Source organism: Quercus lobata, chromosome 9 (genome assembly GCF_001633185.2).
Source record: "Quercus lobata isolate SW786 chromosome 9, ValleyOak3.0 Primary Assembly, whole genome shotgun sequence".
Classification (NCBI taxonomy): Eukaryota; Viridiplantae; Streptophyta; class Magnoliopsida; order Fagales; family Fagaceae; genus Quercus; species Quercus lobata.
In genome coordinates, this window is record NC_044912.1 from 48,046,850 (window position 1) to 48,065,584 (window position 18,735).

The 18,735-nt window shown below is 33.0% G+C and overlaps 1 protein-coding gene and 1 pseudogene across 1 annotated transcript; both read right to left on the reverse strand.

Moving 5' to 3' along the window:
* Window positions 1–1,249: 1,249 nt before the first annotated feature.
* On the reverse strand, window positions 1,250–2,418 carry LOC115961903 (auxin-induced in root cultures protein 12-like). Its single transcript, XM_031080803.1, has 2 exons — window positions 1,963–2,418; window positions 1,250–1,537 (listed from the first exon to the last, which is right to left on the reverse strand). Exons 1-2 carry the CDS (start codon window positions 2,416–2,418, stop codon window positions 1,250–1,252), a joined length of 744 nt encoding a protein of 247 aa, XP_030936663.1.
* A 7,260-nt stretch (window positions 2,419–9,678) lies between these two features.
* On the reverse strand, window positions 9,679–10,381 carry LOC115961904 (annotated as a pseudogene).
* Window positions 10,382–18,735: the final 8,354 nt, after the last annotated feature.

An 18,735-nucleotide genomic window follows, 5' to 3' on the forward strand; every position in this document is an offset into this window, starting at 1 on the left:
TACTCATTCTTATCCTGAAATTTCTATATATATATATATTTTAAAATTCTTTAAAACATTCCAAAATTTGGGTTATCCAAATTCTATATAGTTATCACAAATCCTCATCCATTCACACTAACATATATCATCTTTCTTTTGTTCAAATCTCAAATATTTTTACTTATTACAAATCTTATTCCAATCAATAAATTCAAATGTCCTATTGGGTTTCAATTTTTTACAGTTTTCTATCTCATTTCTAAACATTATTACCTTCTTCTTTACAAAAAATAAGAAATATACACGATTATTTATATATAACTTTTAAGCATTATAACATTAAACCAAAAAAAAAAAAAGCATTATCGTACGCATAAATTGCATGTGATAAGTTTAGTGAAACAATAAGGCAAATTGGTTTTATTGAAATACAGCCTGTCAGCCTCTCATGCTCTATGCAGTGTATAATATTCTTCTACCAGGAAAAAAAAAATGTATTTTTAATATAATCTCTAAGATGATGTCAGCTTAGGTTAACCTGGACGTCATCATCACGCAAAACTGACATCATTTCTTGATCCAACTCCCATACCGTTTATTTATTTTATTTTTTTTGGGGCGAATACATTCCCATACCATTTAATAAAGCTAAAATGTGGCAGAAAAATGCTATAATAGATCAGTGTGGACTTCATGGGATTATTGCGGGAACTGTGTATAAAATTAGATCGAGACGCATTTAAAGCTTTCACTACGATATCCTGGTCTATTTTGTCTCATCAAAACAAGATCATGCATGAATGTAAATAAATGAATCCGGATGTAGTGGCTATCAAGCTCAGCAATTGGAACCATACACAAAAGTCTATATACACAAAATCGACTGACTTTAGTGATAGATAAAAGAGTTTGGTCAAATAGTTGACAATGAGTTTAAATGAAGACTAATAAAAGTTTGCTGACTTACTTATTGTAAAAAATATTATAAATTATTTATGTGTACATGACATTGCGCTAAAATCAATTGTGATGTAGTAACTCATAAGGATTTATAACAATAATCATTTAAGTATCTGCTATATGCCTATATTTATTAATAAATAAATAAATAAATAAATAACAACTACTACGTTGCTTTTTTTTGACCAAAGACAACTACTACGTTGCTACTGCTTCTTATTGACATTGAATATTTCATCTACTAAGTACACATCTTGATGAAACACCAAATCCAAACCCCCCCTCCCCCTCTAAAACCCCAAACAAATCAAATCTCCAAAACAATCAAACTCCCAAGAATCACAACCAACCCCATGTAAAAACCAACACTGATTCTCCCTCCAATTCTTGTGCTCGCACTTTTCTTTTTACCAGCTGGTGCAGGAGCACCAGGCACAAGACCAGCAGGAGAAGGAGAAGGAGTAGGACTAGCACCACTCTGTGTCCCCAACAACTGAAGAATCCCTCTGGCATTCAAATTATCTAGATTCTTGTCGTGGGGAAGCGGCAATCCTTTATCGGTTATGCCTGGACCAACTTGCCAAATTTGGTTCACCTGTTTGATCAAAAACCAATTATAAATAATATATTAAAGCCGAATCACAAAATCAGAATCTAAATCAAATCCAAATTAGATTCTAATTGTAGTTTAATTTAAAATCAAGTATCCATTTTAAATTTATTAATTTTGGTTCAAAATGACTCATTTATAATATTTAATATGAAAGTCGAGACTACCCTTTAACTCACCTAGATAAGATCATGTTAGGTTACAATCTAAGTAGCACAAACATGAACAGAAGTATAGGTACAACACAAATATACGAGCAATTTCTGAAAAGTTATAATATGATACTATTGGTATGACACTGGGTATGACACTCTAATGAAGTATCTGCACTTCCTAAGTTTTTATTAAGTTTGGTATCTTTAATTGGAGCTAAACTAATTCAAAGTAAATTGAATCGGATTAAACATTACCATCTTAGTCTTCTCTGGGAGCTTCCATTTCCCGAAGATTGTGATGTTTCCATTGCTTTCCTCGGCGCTTAAGTCCCAAACCTCGTATGACAGCTTGGTCCCCCACTTAGTTGCGTCGGCATAAGAAGTTACGTTGTAGGTGCTGATGGTTATGTTGTCTTCGTGTTTGAAGGCTAATAAGGCCTGGGCTGAAATCATGGAGGGCTTTACTGGATTTATGGACCATGAAACCCAACCCTCTGGCTTTGATGGTGGGGCTGTGAAAGCAATGGACAATGTGGAATTGGTAGTGTTGTATGTCCAGTGAAGGTAGGCATTTAGGTATGAAAGATCAGTGCAGTTTGTGTACACATTCTTGTTTGTGAATCTTTGTGATGTGCAGGTTAGTGACTGATTACTTTGTGAAACCAGTAAAGCCAATGCTAAGATCACCAATGTAAAACAAAGCCTTGCCATGTTATACTAAGGTTTTGAAGATACTCTACTGGAGAGTGGCAAGGGCAAGCTACTTTGGAGGAATATAAATTTATAATTTTATGTAGTATATATATATAAGTATTTTAGATTGGCTATGATTTCTACCTCAAATGATGCATTTTTCTATGTATTTGGAAACTATGCTGGCCAGGTTTCCTTGCCAAGTTTGAGTTTTGAGAATCCTCTGTATTTAGAAGAATATATAAATAGGTAGTGTGGATGACAAATGTCTAACACGTTTTTCTTTATATTAGGAAGTCCAATAAAATGTTATTTTATCTGTAAATCTGATCTCACTTCAGTTTTGTATGTAAATCTAAGATATAAAATTATAATTGTTATTAATAAATGTTTATTATGATTTTATATATATAAATAAAGAATATTGGCATGTAAAATTATGAGAACTTAAAAAATATGTGACACTGTATTTTAAGTTTATATTAATTAAACTAATGCTAGTCACCAAAAACTTCCACCCAATTTTCCACTCCCCCTCTCACAAGCTTTCACATCACTTGGGTTTCACTGCAATACAAATGTGAGAGGGGAATTTTTGTGTACCTCTAATAATTTCCTTGAAAATAGCATACAAAACTTTATATTAACTATTATTAATTTTTTTTGAGATTCTTTAAGATAACCTATACGGATTCGGATTTTGCATTATAGATGACATCTTTAAAAAAAAAAAAAAAATTAATCAAAGTTTTGTATGGATCATTTTTTTTTTAATAATAAATATGATAAAATTTCAAGTTATAGCATTTGCTCAATGACAAGTGCTCTTTATCATTAAGCCAAGAAATCAATTGTTTTTATTTATTTTTTATATGCGAGGTTCAAACTCCAAATATTTTATTTGATGATAAAAAACTATACCAATTGATGGTGTAGGCCATGGCTTTGTAGAATAAAATAAACTACCATGTATTTTGGGATTATCATACTAAAGTTAATGTATTTATATAGATTTAATGTAAGACACAAATTAATATAGCAAAGGGTTGTCATTTGAGGTTTTTTGCTATAAAAGCATACTGACATACCAAATTGCATTCATTATTTTGTCTTTGTTTTCTCTTTTCCTACATCATTATTTTATTATTTATATGATTGCTAAGAGTCTTGTAGGGTTCAAAACTCTTCTCCCTTATTATAAATATCGAATTATTCCCCCCCAAAAAAAAAGTTCAATTTGAACATAGCATGTATTTTTACCACATGACATATTATGATTGTCTAAATTTTCAGATTTATTAACTAAAAGATTTTAATCTTTTCAATAAGGCAATGTGGCTTAATTGAAATAAAGCCTATCAACCTCTCATACTTTATTCACTGTATAAGGCTCCTCTACCCAAAATTTACATTTAATACAAAGACTTTTATAGGGTTTACAGTGTATATAAAAAATTTGTACAACATTTTAGACTTTTTGTGTGTCTAAAATATAAGTTTATATTGCTAGTACAATGTAAATTAAGATTTTTTCTTAATACAAACTCTAAGATGATGTCATCATAGGTTAGCTTCCAACCTCTTGTGGATGCCATCATCACATAAAACTATCATTTTGATCTCATTCCCATACTGTAAACACCTCATTTTGTTCCGGCCTATACCTGAACCCCTTTATCCTAATGATATTAAAATTATTCGCCACCAAAATGATCAATATTGTGCGTAGAGCTCAATAAGCAAATAAACCCAAAAGTGGCCCAATACAATTCAAGCCCAAGTCCAAGCCCAAGCCCAAGAGCCAATTTCTAACCTTATTTATTGAGGGTTTAAAAGGTGCGTACGCTAGGTATATACTGTGTATGCAGCCAATTTATGGCACACGCACCTTCTGGACAGAAGCCTTAAATCACTCAATTTCCATTTTGGTGAGATGTTACTGCAACTGGCTGCCCAAACATCCCACCAAACCCTAGACCTTCAACTTGACCATATAGTGATCATTGGATTGATCTTTATCCATTCTTTGGTTTAAAGATAATCTTCTACTCACTAAGGTTCTAAACTTTTAGTTGGCGTTGCATTCAAAATTGTTATCAAACCACCTACAGCCATTCAGAAAATCCTAGCCAAGTTGTTTTGCTCCACACACAGTTACAACAGCTTGTTTCAGCCAAAGGGCTTGTTGTCAACAATATTGTAAGTGCTACGAGGAGAAGATGTGGATCTTTCCCATGATACATATTCTCCTCCTAAATTCCTATTTATTTGGTACTTTTACATCATTTTAGTGTTTTAATATGTTGTTTTTGTACCATTTTTGTTTTATTTTCATTGTTTTTCTATTAATCTGTCAAAACCTAGAACTACCTTAATTAGGATGCGTACACATTAGATTAAGTACGTACGCGTCAATGCATTATCTTCTCTTCATACACATCTTTTTATGTGATTAGGATTCATGTTTTGGTCTGTTATCTAGGAATCTACTTGAACGTTGAAGCCAAGATGCGTATGCCGATAGAAGGATGTGTATGCACATTTTCTTATGGTGTACACAATCTAGGTAGAAACTAGATTTCCTTCCTTTTCTGTTTCATTTTCTTTTAATGTCATGTTTTATTATCTTTCCTTAACTACTTTATTTGCTTTGAGTGTATATTTGCTATCTTTTTTGTTTCCTTTTTGCATTATATGTAATAAAATCCAAAACATTCAAAAAGATCTTTCATTTCTTTCTTCTTTTGAATCTAAAACCCTAAGGCATATTCTCCACTCTTTAATTTTGATTTGAACCTGGCTACAAGGCAATTAAAAGAATTACAAATAATTAAGGAAAATCTTTCAACTCATAAAGGATAATTACTTTCTAAAATACTCGAAATCAATAGTCAATTAGCATTCAATTTCTTTTGGAAATTATTTGACTATTCAAACATAAGGAAAGTATTTTGACAAGTTTTAATGTAATTAAGGTAATTAATTTGAACTTAAATGGCAACATAAAAGTCAAGTTAATTCTATTTTAATTAATCAAATTTCAATCAAGCCTTAAAAGATGCAAGATCATTGATAATGAATTAAGGCAACCTAAGTTTAATAAAGTGAAGATTATACTTGTCAAAATGTGAATTGTATCGTATATTGATTTTTTATTATCATATATCGTATTATATAAGATACACAAACACTTAATAAAATTTATAAAAATTTATAGATAAGCATATGTAAGGAGTATATTCATCATATATTTTGAATGCATTCAACCAATAACTGATTTATTCATCACTTATGTAATAATATTTAACAAGCTACCTAAATTAATCGAGCTATATCCAAAATATAGCGTAAATGTTTGGAACGAGAAGGAGAAGGGAAATATCTAGCATAGCGTAGAGTGAGTAATTTGGCTTATATTTGAAATTCCACAATATGATGAATCTAACATAAATTGTGTTCCGTTAATTTCGATGGCACAAACATATGATTGACCAAAGGCTTATGCCAATCACATGAGGGAATAATTAGCAATGCTATATTAGGTATCAAAAAGAAGCCTCACGTGGGTACATCCGTACATGTGGTGCCATAGGGAAACAACACGTATAATTAAGCACAAAAATATTTAACATATGGGGGTGAGGCGATGATATTAATATCACCAGTGCCAGGGGCGGAGCCACATAGTGGCTTAGGGGGGCCGTGGCCCCTGCAAATTTTTTTTTTTTTCCCATTAGACTATGAAGAGAAAATAAATAGGCCCTCCCAACATTACACAGCCGGCCCCCCCACCCATTTCTCACCCATTCTCCCAGCCCTCAATCAAAATTTAGGAACACCATCAAATTAAAAAAAAAAAAAAAATTACCTGTTCTACTTTCAAGCAAAAAAAAAAAAAAAAAAAAAACCCAAAAAAAATTTGAACTAAAATCTGAAAAAAAATATATATATATATATGTATATAACAAAACCAAGCCCACGGCGAGCCCATTACAGGTAGCTCGCTCACGGCAAGCCCACGGATTCTCAACCAAAAAAAAAAAAATACAGAGAATCAGAAATTGAACCCATCACGTCGCTGGCGCCTGGCAGAATCCCATCACGTCGCGTCGTCGTTGGCAGAGAGATCAAACCCCAATACAAAAGCAAACCAAACACAGAACTCAGCAAACCAAACACAGAGCACAGAGGTGTTTATCAAAAAAAAAAAAAAAAATCCCCAATACACAAACCGAAACCAAACCCAGTAACCCACGGACGGTCACGTCGCCGTCGTCGTCGCCGCAGCGAGCTCCTCGTCGTCGTCGTTGTCGCTCGCCCGGTCGCCCCTCATCGCAGATCGGATATTGGAGAATGCATATCGCTCTGCCTTTGCTCCGGTGCTCAGTGCTCGCCGCTCGGTGCTCCCTCCGGCCCTCCCTCAAGGTATTTTGCTCTTTTTCTCTCAGACTCTCTCTCAGTCTCTCGCTCTTTATCTCACTGAAATTAAAAAGGAAATGAATCACAGAACGATATCGTAGACGGTAGATCGGTCATCGGCTCATTGCTCTGCGCCTCTGCCTCTACTCCGGTGAGCGTTACTCGTTGCTTCCTCCGGCAGTCCAGCCCTCCCTCAAGGTTTTTCTCTCTGACTCTCTCTTAGACTCTCAGTCTCTCTCTCTTTATCTCACTGAATGACTGAATAAAGAATGAAATGAAACTTATAAATGAAACTCAGCATCTTTTTTTTTTTTTTTTTTTTTTTTTTTGATGTGGAACTGTGAGAATCTGATTGGCCAATTTGGCTGACTTTCACTTTTTTTTTTCTTTTTAAATTTGGCTGTCCACACATTGTGCTCCCTTGCGTCTTACACGCCTGCACTCATAACAATTTTTTTTTTTTTTTTTGGGGTCCTGTTGTACAACCACAACAATGTTTGTGTGTTGTGTGTTTGTGGGTTGTGGGTTGTGTGTTTGTGTGTTATAAGCGTTTTTGTTTTTGGTTGGTGTGTTTGTGTGTTGGGTTGGGCTTGTTGTATCCTATTTGGTTTGGACTTCTTTAAGGCTCAGAAACTTTGAATGGATTTTGAAGTTATTCACTGCAGTACTTTGGCTTGAGCTTCACATATTACCCAAGTTTCAATTTTGGAATTGAAACTTGGAAAAAAAACAATTTAAATTTTTTTTGAAAATCATATAATATAAATAATATCGGTTTTTTTTTTTTTTTAAGGACTTCACCATCCAACTTTTATTGATTAATATTATTTTAGTTGCGGTCCATTAGCTAATGGATACAATAGATAGTTAATTAGTTACAGTATCACTATTATACTATAATTAGTTAATTGTATAATTAATGACAAATAAATTAAAGCAATATAGTTTATTGTTACACTAAACAATAATAATTAAAGCTATATAATTAAATTAATCAATACATTATAAAAGACAAATTAATTAAATTATTTTTGTTTTTGTTTGAGAGGTTATTATTAATTAAAGTTGTATTAAAAATGGGTTGACGGTTTAAATTATAGTGGAAATTTTGTTTTTTTCTTGAGTATGAATAACATTCATATAATTAAGTAAAAATTTATAATTAAAATTTTATTTTTTTAAATTTTTTTTAGGTTAATTTTTGAGTCATATTCTTAAAGTTAAAAGAATTATGAGCAAACGAAAAACAATTGATGCATTCTTTAAGAAAAAAGATGTTAGCAATTCAGAAATTAGGACACCTGTGGCTGTAGAAACAAATGTTAATACTTCAATGCCTGATAAACATCCCTCCAAATGTCCAAAACTTCAATTTGAAGAGATAGATCGTGATCCAGGATCACATAAACAAATATGTGAATTTCTTATCAACAAACAAGATGAAATCCGACGAGCTTATACCGAAAAAGGTCCATATCAACCTAAAAATATAGACTATCCATACAATGATGATACTCATCATCATTGATTTCAATCTTCATGGTTTAATTCACATAAGGATTGGTTGGAATACTCACCTTCAACGGATGCGATATATTGTCTGTTACAACCTGGCTCCCCCAAGTATTCATTCCTGGCTACGCCCCTGTAATATTCGATGTTATAACTGAAGCTTGAGGATCGCTATAGTTACAAAACGTTATAATTGAAGCTTGAGAATCACTATAGTTACTAGATATGTTAAATAGCAGCTTGTAACTTTTTTAGAGAGTTTTCAATCTATGGCGTCCGCTCCTGATGATAGCTCTTTATCATCAAATCAAGACACCAATCAGTTTTTGGTATAGGCGGAGATTGAAACCCACAATAGCAGCTTGTAACTTAATAGCAAGTGTCATAAGGAATCAAAGATGAAGTATCACATGGTAAGAGCAACTGTTGGCAATAGCCGAGGCCTCAAGTATAGATAGTTTACTCATTTCTTAAAGCATGACACATTCAAGACATTTTTTTTTTTGGGTTAAAACATTCAAGACATTTCTTAAAGCGGGAATCATTTCTTAAGGCATTAATCCAAGTTATTAGATAGATTGTAATTTTTGTAGCGGTACTTTGAGTTAAGTAATGTGTTTGAACTTGGTCAGAGAATGCAATGAAAATGTGTATGTATTTAGCAATTAGTTTGTTTTTCCTCCAAAAAAAAAAAAAAAAATTTGTAATTTTGTAGATACATTATTAGAGTCGTTAACTAGTAAATCATTTAACTTGTAGTTATCTGGCAGTCATGTGTTTTTCATTGATTTAGTTGTCACTTGGCATTTCTTTTAACAATCGACGTAGTCTAGTTCAATAGTCATCAAGACATTTCTTAAAGCGGGACTCATTTTTAAAGGCATTAATCCAAGTTATTGGATAGATTGTAATTTTTATAGCAGTAATTTAGATTAAGTTGGTGAGAGAGAGTAATGAAAGTGTGTGTACGTGTTTAGCAGTTAATTTGTTTCAAAAAAAAAAAAAAAAAAAAAAAAAAAAAAAAAAAAAAAAAAAGAAAAAAAGAAAAAGAAGGATAGATAGTAAATCATTTAACTTCTAGTTATCTGGTAGTCATGTGTTTTCCATTGATTTAGCTGTTACTTAGCATTTCTTTTAATAATCGATGTACTCTAGTTCAATATTCATCAACACATTACATATTTACTGCTTCTTAGTGACATTGAATATTTATTCCTGTACACATCTTGATCAAACACCAAATTGAACTTAGAAAGCAATCAAATTCCTTAGAATCTCACCAATTCTCCCCTCCAATTCTTGTACTCCCACATTTTTTTACCAGCATGTTCAGGAGAAGGCACCACCCTATATCCCCACCAACTGAAGTATCCCTTTGGAATCTTGATTCTCTGGATTCATGGCGTGTTTAAGTGGCAACCCTTCTACGATTCCCGGACCAACTTGCCAAACATGGTTCACCTGTTTCAGTAAAAACCAATTATTATATATATAATATAGTTAGGTTACAATCTAGTTTTTTTATATTAAATTTGGTCTTTTTGGTTCAAAGTAAACATTACCTTCTCAATCTTCTCTGGGAATTTCCATTTCGCGAAGATTATGTCCCATTGGATTCCTCAGCTTTTAAGTCCCAAACGTCATACAACAGCTTGGTCCCCCATTCCGCTGGGTTATAAGACGATACGTCGTAGGTGTTGATGGTTATGTTGTCGTTGTTTTTGAAGGCCAATTAAGGCCTGGGATGAAATCATAGTGGGACTTTCTGGGTTTATGGACCACGAAACCCAACCCTCTGGGTTTGGTGGTGGGGCTATGAAGGCAATGGCCAATGTGGAGTCTGTAGAGTTGTCTGTCCAGCGAAGATAGGCATTTAGGTATGGAAGATCAGTGCAATTTGCGTACACATTCTTCGAAGGTTTGTGATGTACAGGTTTGTGACTCAACTTGTGAAACCAGCAAAGCTAATGCTAAGATAACCAATGTAAAACAAAGCCTCGCCATGTTATAGTTTATACGTTAATAGAGACAGAGAGACTATTCTGGGTTGTGGCAATAGCAGTGCAGTTACAGTATATATATATACTATTTGTAAGTATTATGGATTGGCTATGATTTCTCCTCCAAATGATGCATTTACCTATGTAATTGGTAAATGTGCTCGCCACAATCCCTTGCCAGGTTTGAGTTTTGAGAATTCTCTATATTTGGAAGTTCAATAAAATATTATTTTATCTAAAAACAAGACAGAATCTTATCTCTCTTTCTGTTTGGTATAAATATGAAATATGAAATTATAATTCTGTATTTATTATGATTGTGTTTGTTTATGTAAATACTCCGTATTAAATATATAATTATTGTAAAGGGGGTGGACTGTGTTAGTGGTGTTGAGCTGCCTCTTGTTGCACTAAGCCCAAGTTTTCTAGATAAGAGAGTCAGGACCGGCCCAGCTTTAACTTAAGTTGGTTCGGCTTGTGCACAAACTAAGCCAAATTTGCCAGGGACGTGTTTATGGCAGGCGAAACTGTTTCAGACAAATCGTGGCAGGCAGACATAATAATAATACAATAAATAGAAAATACCTAACCACTTTAATGGGAAATTGACCAAATAGCCCTTAAAATCAATTACAACAACAATACTATTTGTTTTCTTTTTTACGGAAGAGAAAAAGGCATAACAGAGGACATCAAATGTTAACAAGCATGGGTTAGTTGGAATATTAGGGGAAATCGATCGGAAATCCAATCCGCAGGAGCAGAACCACAAAGGGGAGAACGTTCCTCCTCAAAGCAGTCAATCTCTCAAGAAAGAGTCCTGCCGTAGAGGTTAACCGCCCTGAGGGAAACGGGTCTGAGTGTTTTTTGCGTAGATACTCTCAAGTTTTCTTACAGAGGGCTAGATTTCATGAGGGAGAGAAGGGACTAATCTACTGGTGCATGCCCACCTTTCTAATTCTCCCTATTTCTTTCTTTCTTCTCACTTCGTTTTCTTTGTTATTTCTTTTAAGTTTTCTATTTCTTAGTCAAAGTTCCCGTTGTTCCTCCCCCTTTTTCTGTTCACGGCAAGACCCTCCTTTTATAGTGTCTGCCGTGACCCGATTTTACTGTTTTAACCCTTAACTCCCTTTGTCTGGTCTGGGTGTACTGGCCGACCATCACTGTTCTGTCTGTGTGTCGTCCTCCCATCGCCAGACAAGGAAGAGTATTTTGTTTGTTAGTCTACCATGGCACCCTTTCCTGCTACAGTCTGGGTTATTTCTCTCCCCCTATCCCTCATGGCATGTACCTAATGGTTCCAACTCAACTTGCCTTTTTTGGGTAGTAAGCCATCCCAGCAGGACACCCCCCCGAAAGAGCCTGAGCCGGAACCATTAAAATAGATTTTTTCCCTCTCCCCACCACCAAACCATGCCCTCTGATCCTCTGACCCCCCTGACCTCACCATGCTTTATATTGGTTGGGTACAGGCTGGTGGTGCCTGCGCCTTACGCGTGCCTTCATTCCATATGTGTCCAAAACTTGCCTACTGCCCATTCGTCTGTCGTGGTCTAGAGGCTCACCGTCTGTGTTTTTTGACCTCTTATGTGGACTGCTTTTTTGTTTTCCCACTCCTCTCAGGAGCTAGGCTTTATTTGATGATGGGTCTTACATTTTTTTGGCATATTCCTTGGTTTCATTTTTTTCTTACAATGTTGTTCTGTTATTCCTACTGTAATAACTTAATCCTGCTGGGCCTTTTTTAGGCCAGCCGTTTATTTCTTCTCTTAGTGGCTTGGCATGGCCATTGGTTTGCTTTTTTTTATGGACTCCTATGTCCCTTTTGGCTTTCCCTTGGGTATCCTCGGCCCTTTACCTAATTCTACATTCTCATGGGTTTTTTACTAATTTCATTGGGCTTCCCTGGCCCAATAATTTATTCTCATCCTTGGGGTTAATTTACTTTCTTAGTTTGCATTACTTTGGGCCTGCGGTGGCCCTTTCTCGCTTTTCTACCTCATACACTATCCATGGGATGCTATTTCTCTCTTTCCGAACTTCTTTGAGTCCACTTGCCTTTTCAAGACCCATTTGTTTATTTCTTGGGCCTGTGATCTATTATTCCTGCCGCTTGGACCTAATGGTTTTGCTGTCTGCTTTGTCAATTCTTTGTTACCCTTGTTATTGGGCTTTCTTTCTTTCCACCTGGATTTTCACAAATGGCCCTCAACAATTATATGGCAAAATCCTAATTTAGAATTTAAATGAATGATAAAATTTAAATTTAATTATAGGGAAGGAAATTTAAATAAATATTGCATGTAAAATTATGAGAACTCAAAAATATGTGAGTATGGCAACAAGTTTTAAATTTTTTGTCTTAATTTTAATTTTTAATTTAAAAAAAATTAATTTTTCTGAAAATAAACTAACTTTTATTTTTCCCTTTTTGTTACAAAAAATTATACTTTTCATCTTATATTAAGCAAATAAACGGTGTCCCCGTTAGGCAAAAAAGCTTTTGCTTCTTTGTCATACTTTTTTCTTTTTTTAAATTGAACATAATTAGTTTTTCTGAATGGAAACTAACTCTTTTTTCCTTTTTGTTACTAAAAATTATATTTTTCATCTCATATTTGGCAAATAAGTTATGTCCATTTGGTAAAAAGTTTTCCTTCGAATGACGCATTTTCCTATGTATTTGGTAAATGCACTGCCACAATTCCTAGTTTTCTTAGGGTTCTTAAAAGAGCAAAGTTTAGTTACAAAATTAATTATAATATAAGATTACAATCTTACTCAATATCTTTTTATTGGAGGTGAATTTTGACAAATCCACCATTGGATTACATCTTCTTCTTATATCCTTCATGCTTGCAAAATTTTAAAGAAATTAAAAATCAATAGTTATGTCATCAATAAATTGTTTAAATGACAACTTTTGGTAGTTTAAAATTATGCATATATAAAACATAAACTTATAGATCATGTAGTAAATAACATTTGATTGATACAAAATTTGACATGTATATTAAGAGTGTAAAGAATATGTAACTTAATGATTAGATTTTCAAAATATGTAATAATAGTTATTTTATTGAATAAGGTTGTAGCCTTAGTCTATAACCAATTTTATAACTAAACTTTATCTTTCTCAAAACACAAACCTGGCAAGAATGTGCTTGCCACAATTCCTAGTTTTCTTAGGATTCTCAAAACTCAAACCTAGCAAGGCCTTGAGTTTTGAGAATCCTCTAGTTTTTGGAAGTTCAATAAAATATTATTTTATCTAAAAACAAAACAAAATCTTATCTCTTTTCTGTTTTGAATAAATATGAAATATGAAATTATAATATTTAGGTGAAAACACCATTTTACAGACATGGTCATTTTGGTTCCTACATTTTGAGAGTAGTCAATTTGGTCCCTGCTTTTTTTAAGTCACAATTAATTTGGTCTCTACCTTTAGATGACTAACGGAATCTGCTTAGGTGGCAAACAGAATGCACACATGACATAAATCAAATTAAAATATAAATAGTCATTCCACGTCAACCTTCCATATCAGCTTCCACAACTATTAAAAATCTCACATGACTCACTTAACACCATCCTCACTAGGCAACAACTAAGACCCGATTGAATTCTTAATCCCCAAAATGAAATTTCGAACCCTAACCCAAGATGAAATCCTTCTTGACAGCCACATCTCTTCTTGCCTAATCCCCACGATCAAAGCTTAATCTCTTCTCACTAATTCCACTCTCTTCTCGCAAACTTCGGTGATTGTAGACTGAAACCATTGATGAATAACTATGTAACTCACCCATACCCATACCTTGATTTCTATGCTCTTTAAAGAGCCAGTTACTTGTGAAGGGACGAATCAAAATTTGAGGAACACAACTACTGGGTAATGGTGATGTCTCAATTTGTTGAAGTTTTAAAATTTCTGCCACATTTGTTTGAAAATTTTGGTGGAAATATGGTGTACTTTTAGTGTTTAGGATTTCTCAAGGGAAAACGTTAGAGAAGCGAGGAATTCAAATAAAGCCTTCCTCTTGGACCTCCGATTTGAAAGGTGTTTACCCTCTCTCTCTAACTCTACTATGTGTTTGACACCTTTTTAGGGACCACACAATCTCAGCATTGACACCTTTTTTGTCGTGCCTTTGGTTCTGTTTTTACATTTTTGCTATTTTTATAACTATTGTTTGACTGTTATTAGCTTTTTCATTGACTGTTTGTTAGTGCTTTTCTATTTTATCTTCATGAGTCAAGGTAGTCAATGTGTAAACTTGTTAGCATGTGAAAGTGCCAGTCATTAAAAAATTTCTTGCATCTTTATCCCAAAAAAATAAAAATAAAAATAAAAAATTCATTGCATTATTCCATTATTTTATTTTATTTTTTTGTGAAAAAAATTTAGAATTTATACTATTTTTTTCTCCACTAATTGGCAATAGCAGCATGACAAATAAGGAAGCCACGTGAGGTGATATTGAATAAATTTGCACTCACTTGAAAACTAGACTATGGCAGGTTTTGTCACATGGGTAGGCACAGTCAATGGCTTTTACATGTACTCGATCAAGATAACAGTCTCTAAATGACTTTGCAATCAACTGCATAAGAATAATGTAACCATTCTAGAGTTGGTTGCTATTTAATCTTAAGATTGAAAATGAAAATTAAATGGAGAATGAAATTATTGTTTGTTTTTTATTATTGTTTTTTGTAACATTGTAGAATTTATACTTTTTATTTTTATTTTTTATTTTATTGTTTAATCTTGTGTGTATTTTTGCATGCAGAATGGACGTCCAATACTTTACTATGAATGTGCATCATGGTGGGTATTTCACTCTTAATCCTCAGCAGTACATGGGGGGGGGGGGGGGTAGTGGGAATAGTGGATAATTGTAATCCTAAGATGTATTCTAAATGTGAGATTGGAGTCTATATGTAAGCAGTTTGGGTATACTTCTGTTAGCATGTTGTGGTATAGGATGCCTGGTGTGAACCTTGAGAATGTGTCATTCCACATGATTGTGAATAATAATGATGCAATGCTCATGGCAGACTTGATTTCAGGTTATGGAGAGATTGATTTATTTGTAGAGCATCCAATTGATGTAATATATCCAGTATTGTTTTTTTTTTTTCCCCTCAATTTTTATTATTGTTTTATGTTGTAGTTTTGATTATCTTGTTTTTGCTGTTTGTAGGGGTGTGAGGGTGGTCCAAGTAGTGGACCTCCCACTATTGAACCAAATCAGACAAGTGCACCACCTACCACTAGTGAAGTAGAATTCCCTTGTGCACCACCCAACTCCAATGCTACCACTTCCACTCCAAGTAGAAACAACTGTAGGGTTCAACAAAGTCAAAAATAAAAGAACAATCAATGATGAGACTGTAAGAGCTACTACAAATGCATCAAGGTATATGGATGTATTGAGGTTTATTGAGAGCCAGTCCTTTACGCATGGTCCAGGATTGTAAGCAAGATGTGCTAGAGTTATTTTGTAGGAGGGCAGCTTAATATTAGAGGGTAGCTTAATTTTTTGTTACTAACTGGAACTTGTATTAAGTTGATTTTAATTAATGTTAATGGCCTCATTGATTTTTGTAATGGCCTTCTTCACATTTGTTTTATATTCCCTCTGTCTCAATTTGTTTGTCATCTATTCCATTTTAGGATGTCCCAAAATATTGTCTTATTTCTAAAAATAGAAATTATTAATTTACTAATATTCTTATTATACCCCCACTTTGTTTTTAAAACTATTTGAAAAGAAAACCAACAAATATTTAAAAAATCAATCTAATTGGGACATCTTTTTAGTTGCCTCATTAAGAAAAACTTAAAAAAAAAAAAATAAAAACTAATAAATTTATTTAAGGGTAGTTATATAAACTTATACATTTTTATAAGGCAGACAAGACAATAAATGACATTTCTTTAAAAAATTTGACTTTTCAAACATGACAAACAAATTGAGACAGAGGGAGTAATTGTCTTGACTATTGGAATGCCCTTGACTATTAAATATATAATTATATGGCAAAATCCTAATTTAGAATTTAAATGAATGATAAAATTTAAATTTAATTTTAGGGAAGGAAATTTAAATAAATATTGCATGTAAAATTATGAGAACTCAAAAATATGTAAGTATGGCAACAAGTTTCAAAAATTTTTGTCTTAATTTTATTTTTAAATTTGAAAAAAAAAAAATTTCTGAAAATAAACTAAAATTTTTTTCCCTTTTTGTTACTAAAAATTATACTTTTCATCTTATATTAAGCAAATAAACAGTGTCCCCATTAGGCAAAAAAGCTTTTTCTTTTCTGAATGGAAACTAACTCTTTTTTTCTTTTTGTTACTAAAAATTATATTTTTCATCTCATATTTGGCAAATAAGTTATGTCCATTTGGAAAAAAGTTTTCCTCCAAATGATGCATTTTCCTATGTACTTGGTAAATGTGCTGCCACAATTCCTACTTTTCTTAGGATTCTTAAGAGGACAAAATTTAGTTATAAAATTGGTTGTAGCCTAAGACTACAATCTTACTCAATATCTTTTTATTGGAGATGAATTTTGATAAATCCACTATTGGATTACATCTTCTTCTTATATCCTTTATGCTTGCAAAATTTTTAGGAAATTAAATATCAATAGTTATGTCATCAATAAATTGTTTAAATGACAACTTTTGGTAGTTTAAAATTATGCATATATAAAACATAAACTTATAGATCATATAGTAAATAATATCCGATTGGCACAAAATTTGACATGTATATTAAAAGTGTAAAGAACATATAACTTTATGATTAGATTTTCAAAATATGTAATAATGATTATTTTATTGAATAAAGTTGTAGCTTTAGCCTATAACCAACTTTGTAGCTAAATTTTGTCCTTCTCAAAACACAAACCTAGCAAGGATGTGCTTGCCACAATTCCTAGTTTTCCTAGGATTCTCAAAACTCAAACCTAGCAAGGCCCAGGTTTGAGTTTTGAGAATCCTCTATATTTGGAAGTTCAATAAAATATTATTTTATCTAAAAACAAAAACAAAATCTTATCTCTTTTTTGTTTTGTATAAATATGAAATATGAAATTATAATATTTATTATGATTGTGTTTGTATATGTAAATATAGATCTTAATTTAGAATTTAAATAAATGATAAAATTTAAATTTAATTATAGGGAAGGGAATTTAAATAAATATTGCATGTAAAATTATGAGAACTCAAAAAATATTTGACACTGTATTGTAAGTCTTTCAAAAAGTCCCTTCCCTTTGACCTTATGTGTGATTTTATTATAAAAAAAATAAGTGACAAAATATTTTGAGATTAACTAAAGGTCAAATGTTTTCTTATTTATTTATTTATTTTTCTAAAAAATAATTTTATCTCTCTTTAGTTTGTATATAAATATGAAATTTGATAATTTTGATATTTATATATAAATATTTATTTTGATTGTTTTTTGTATATGAAATATGAAATTTGATCATTATGGAATTTATTAATGGTTTAAATATAAAATATAATTTTAATTATACATATAGTAAAATATTAATGTGTAAAATTGTGAAAACTCAAAAACTTATGTGGCAAAATATTATGAGGTAAACCAAATGTTAAGCATTTCAATTTTATATGTGTAGGGGTAAAATTCCCAAAGTCAACAATGGGCCTTGGGCCCCGCACGGAGCCCAACCATGACCAAAAGGGGAAAGGGGGACCAAAAGACTTCCAGCCTAATCCTGTTGAGTCCAACTTATTTAAAAGACGTCCGATGAGAGATGTCTTCTTGGACACACAAATACGGGCCCAATGTGCGTCCCCTCCACAGTGAAGAACCATCCCAAACAAACGTGGGTAGTAGGATGAGCCTCACACAGCAGGAAAAAAGAGGAAAATGTAAGACGTCCAGGGAGAAACCACAACTGTCGCATTAAATGCAAGGAAGCTACTTTTTCAGCCGCATTAATGTGGAGAAGACAGGCGAACAGTGTTACATTGGCCAATGCAACTCACAGAAAGATAAGGTGGATGTCCGATGGGACAGACACTCAAGTGAAGGTCCAGATGATTAACAAGTGTAAGACTCTTATTAAATTAAGGAGGCTATATAAGAGAAGGAAATCCCCATGAAGAAGGGATTGAAAAATTCAGAGGGAAAGAAGGGAGAGAGAGATTAAAGAATTCTGTAATATTTAATCAGAGCAAGAGATGCACTCATACGTCTCCTCGGACCGGTATCCTGTGAACATAAATGAAGTATTCTCACGTTCAGACTGTTGCATGGCATACAGCTAATTAAGGTTCACTTCGTTTAGCCCTAGTTCTGTAACCCGCTCTTTACAAATTCATTGTCTAGGGTCTTTTGGGCCAGAA

What these genes read in the sequence shown, in the direction of transcription:
- LOC115961903 (XM_031080803.1), bottom strand. Translation starts at nt 2,418, where the DNA reads ATGGCAAGGCTTTGTTTTACATTGGTGATCTTAGCATTGGCTTTACTG. An exon ending in TCCCAGAGAAGACTAAGATG is followed by an intron (nt 1,538 to 1,962) that starts GTAATGTTTAAT and finishes TTGATCAAACAG; the next exon opens with GTGAACCAAATTTGGCAAGT.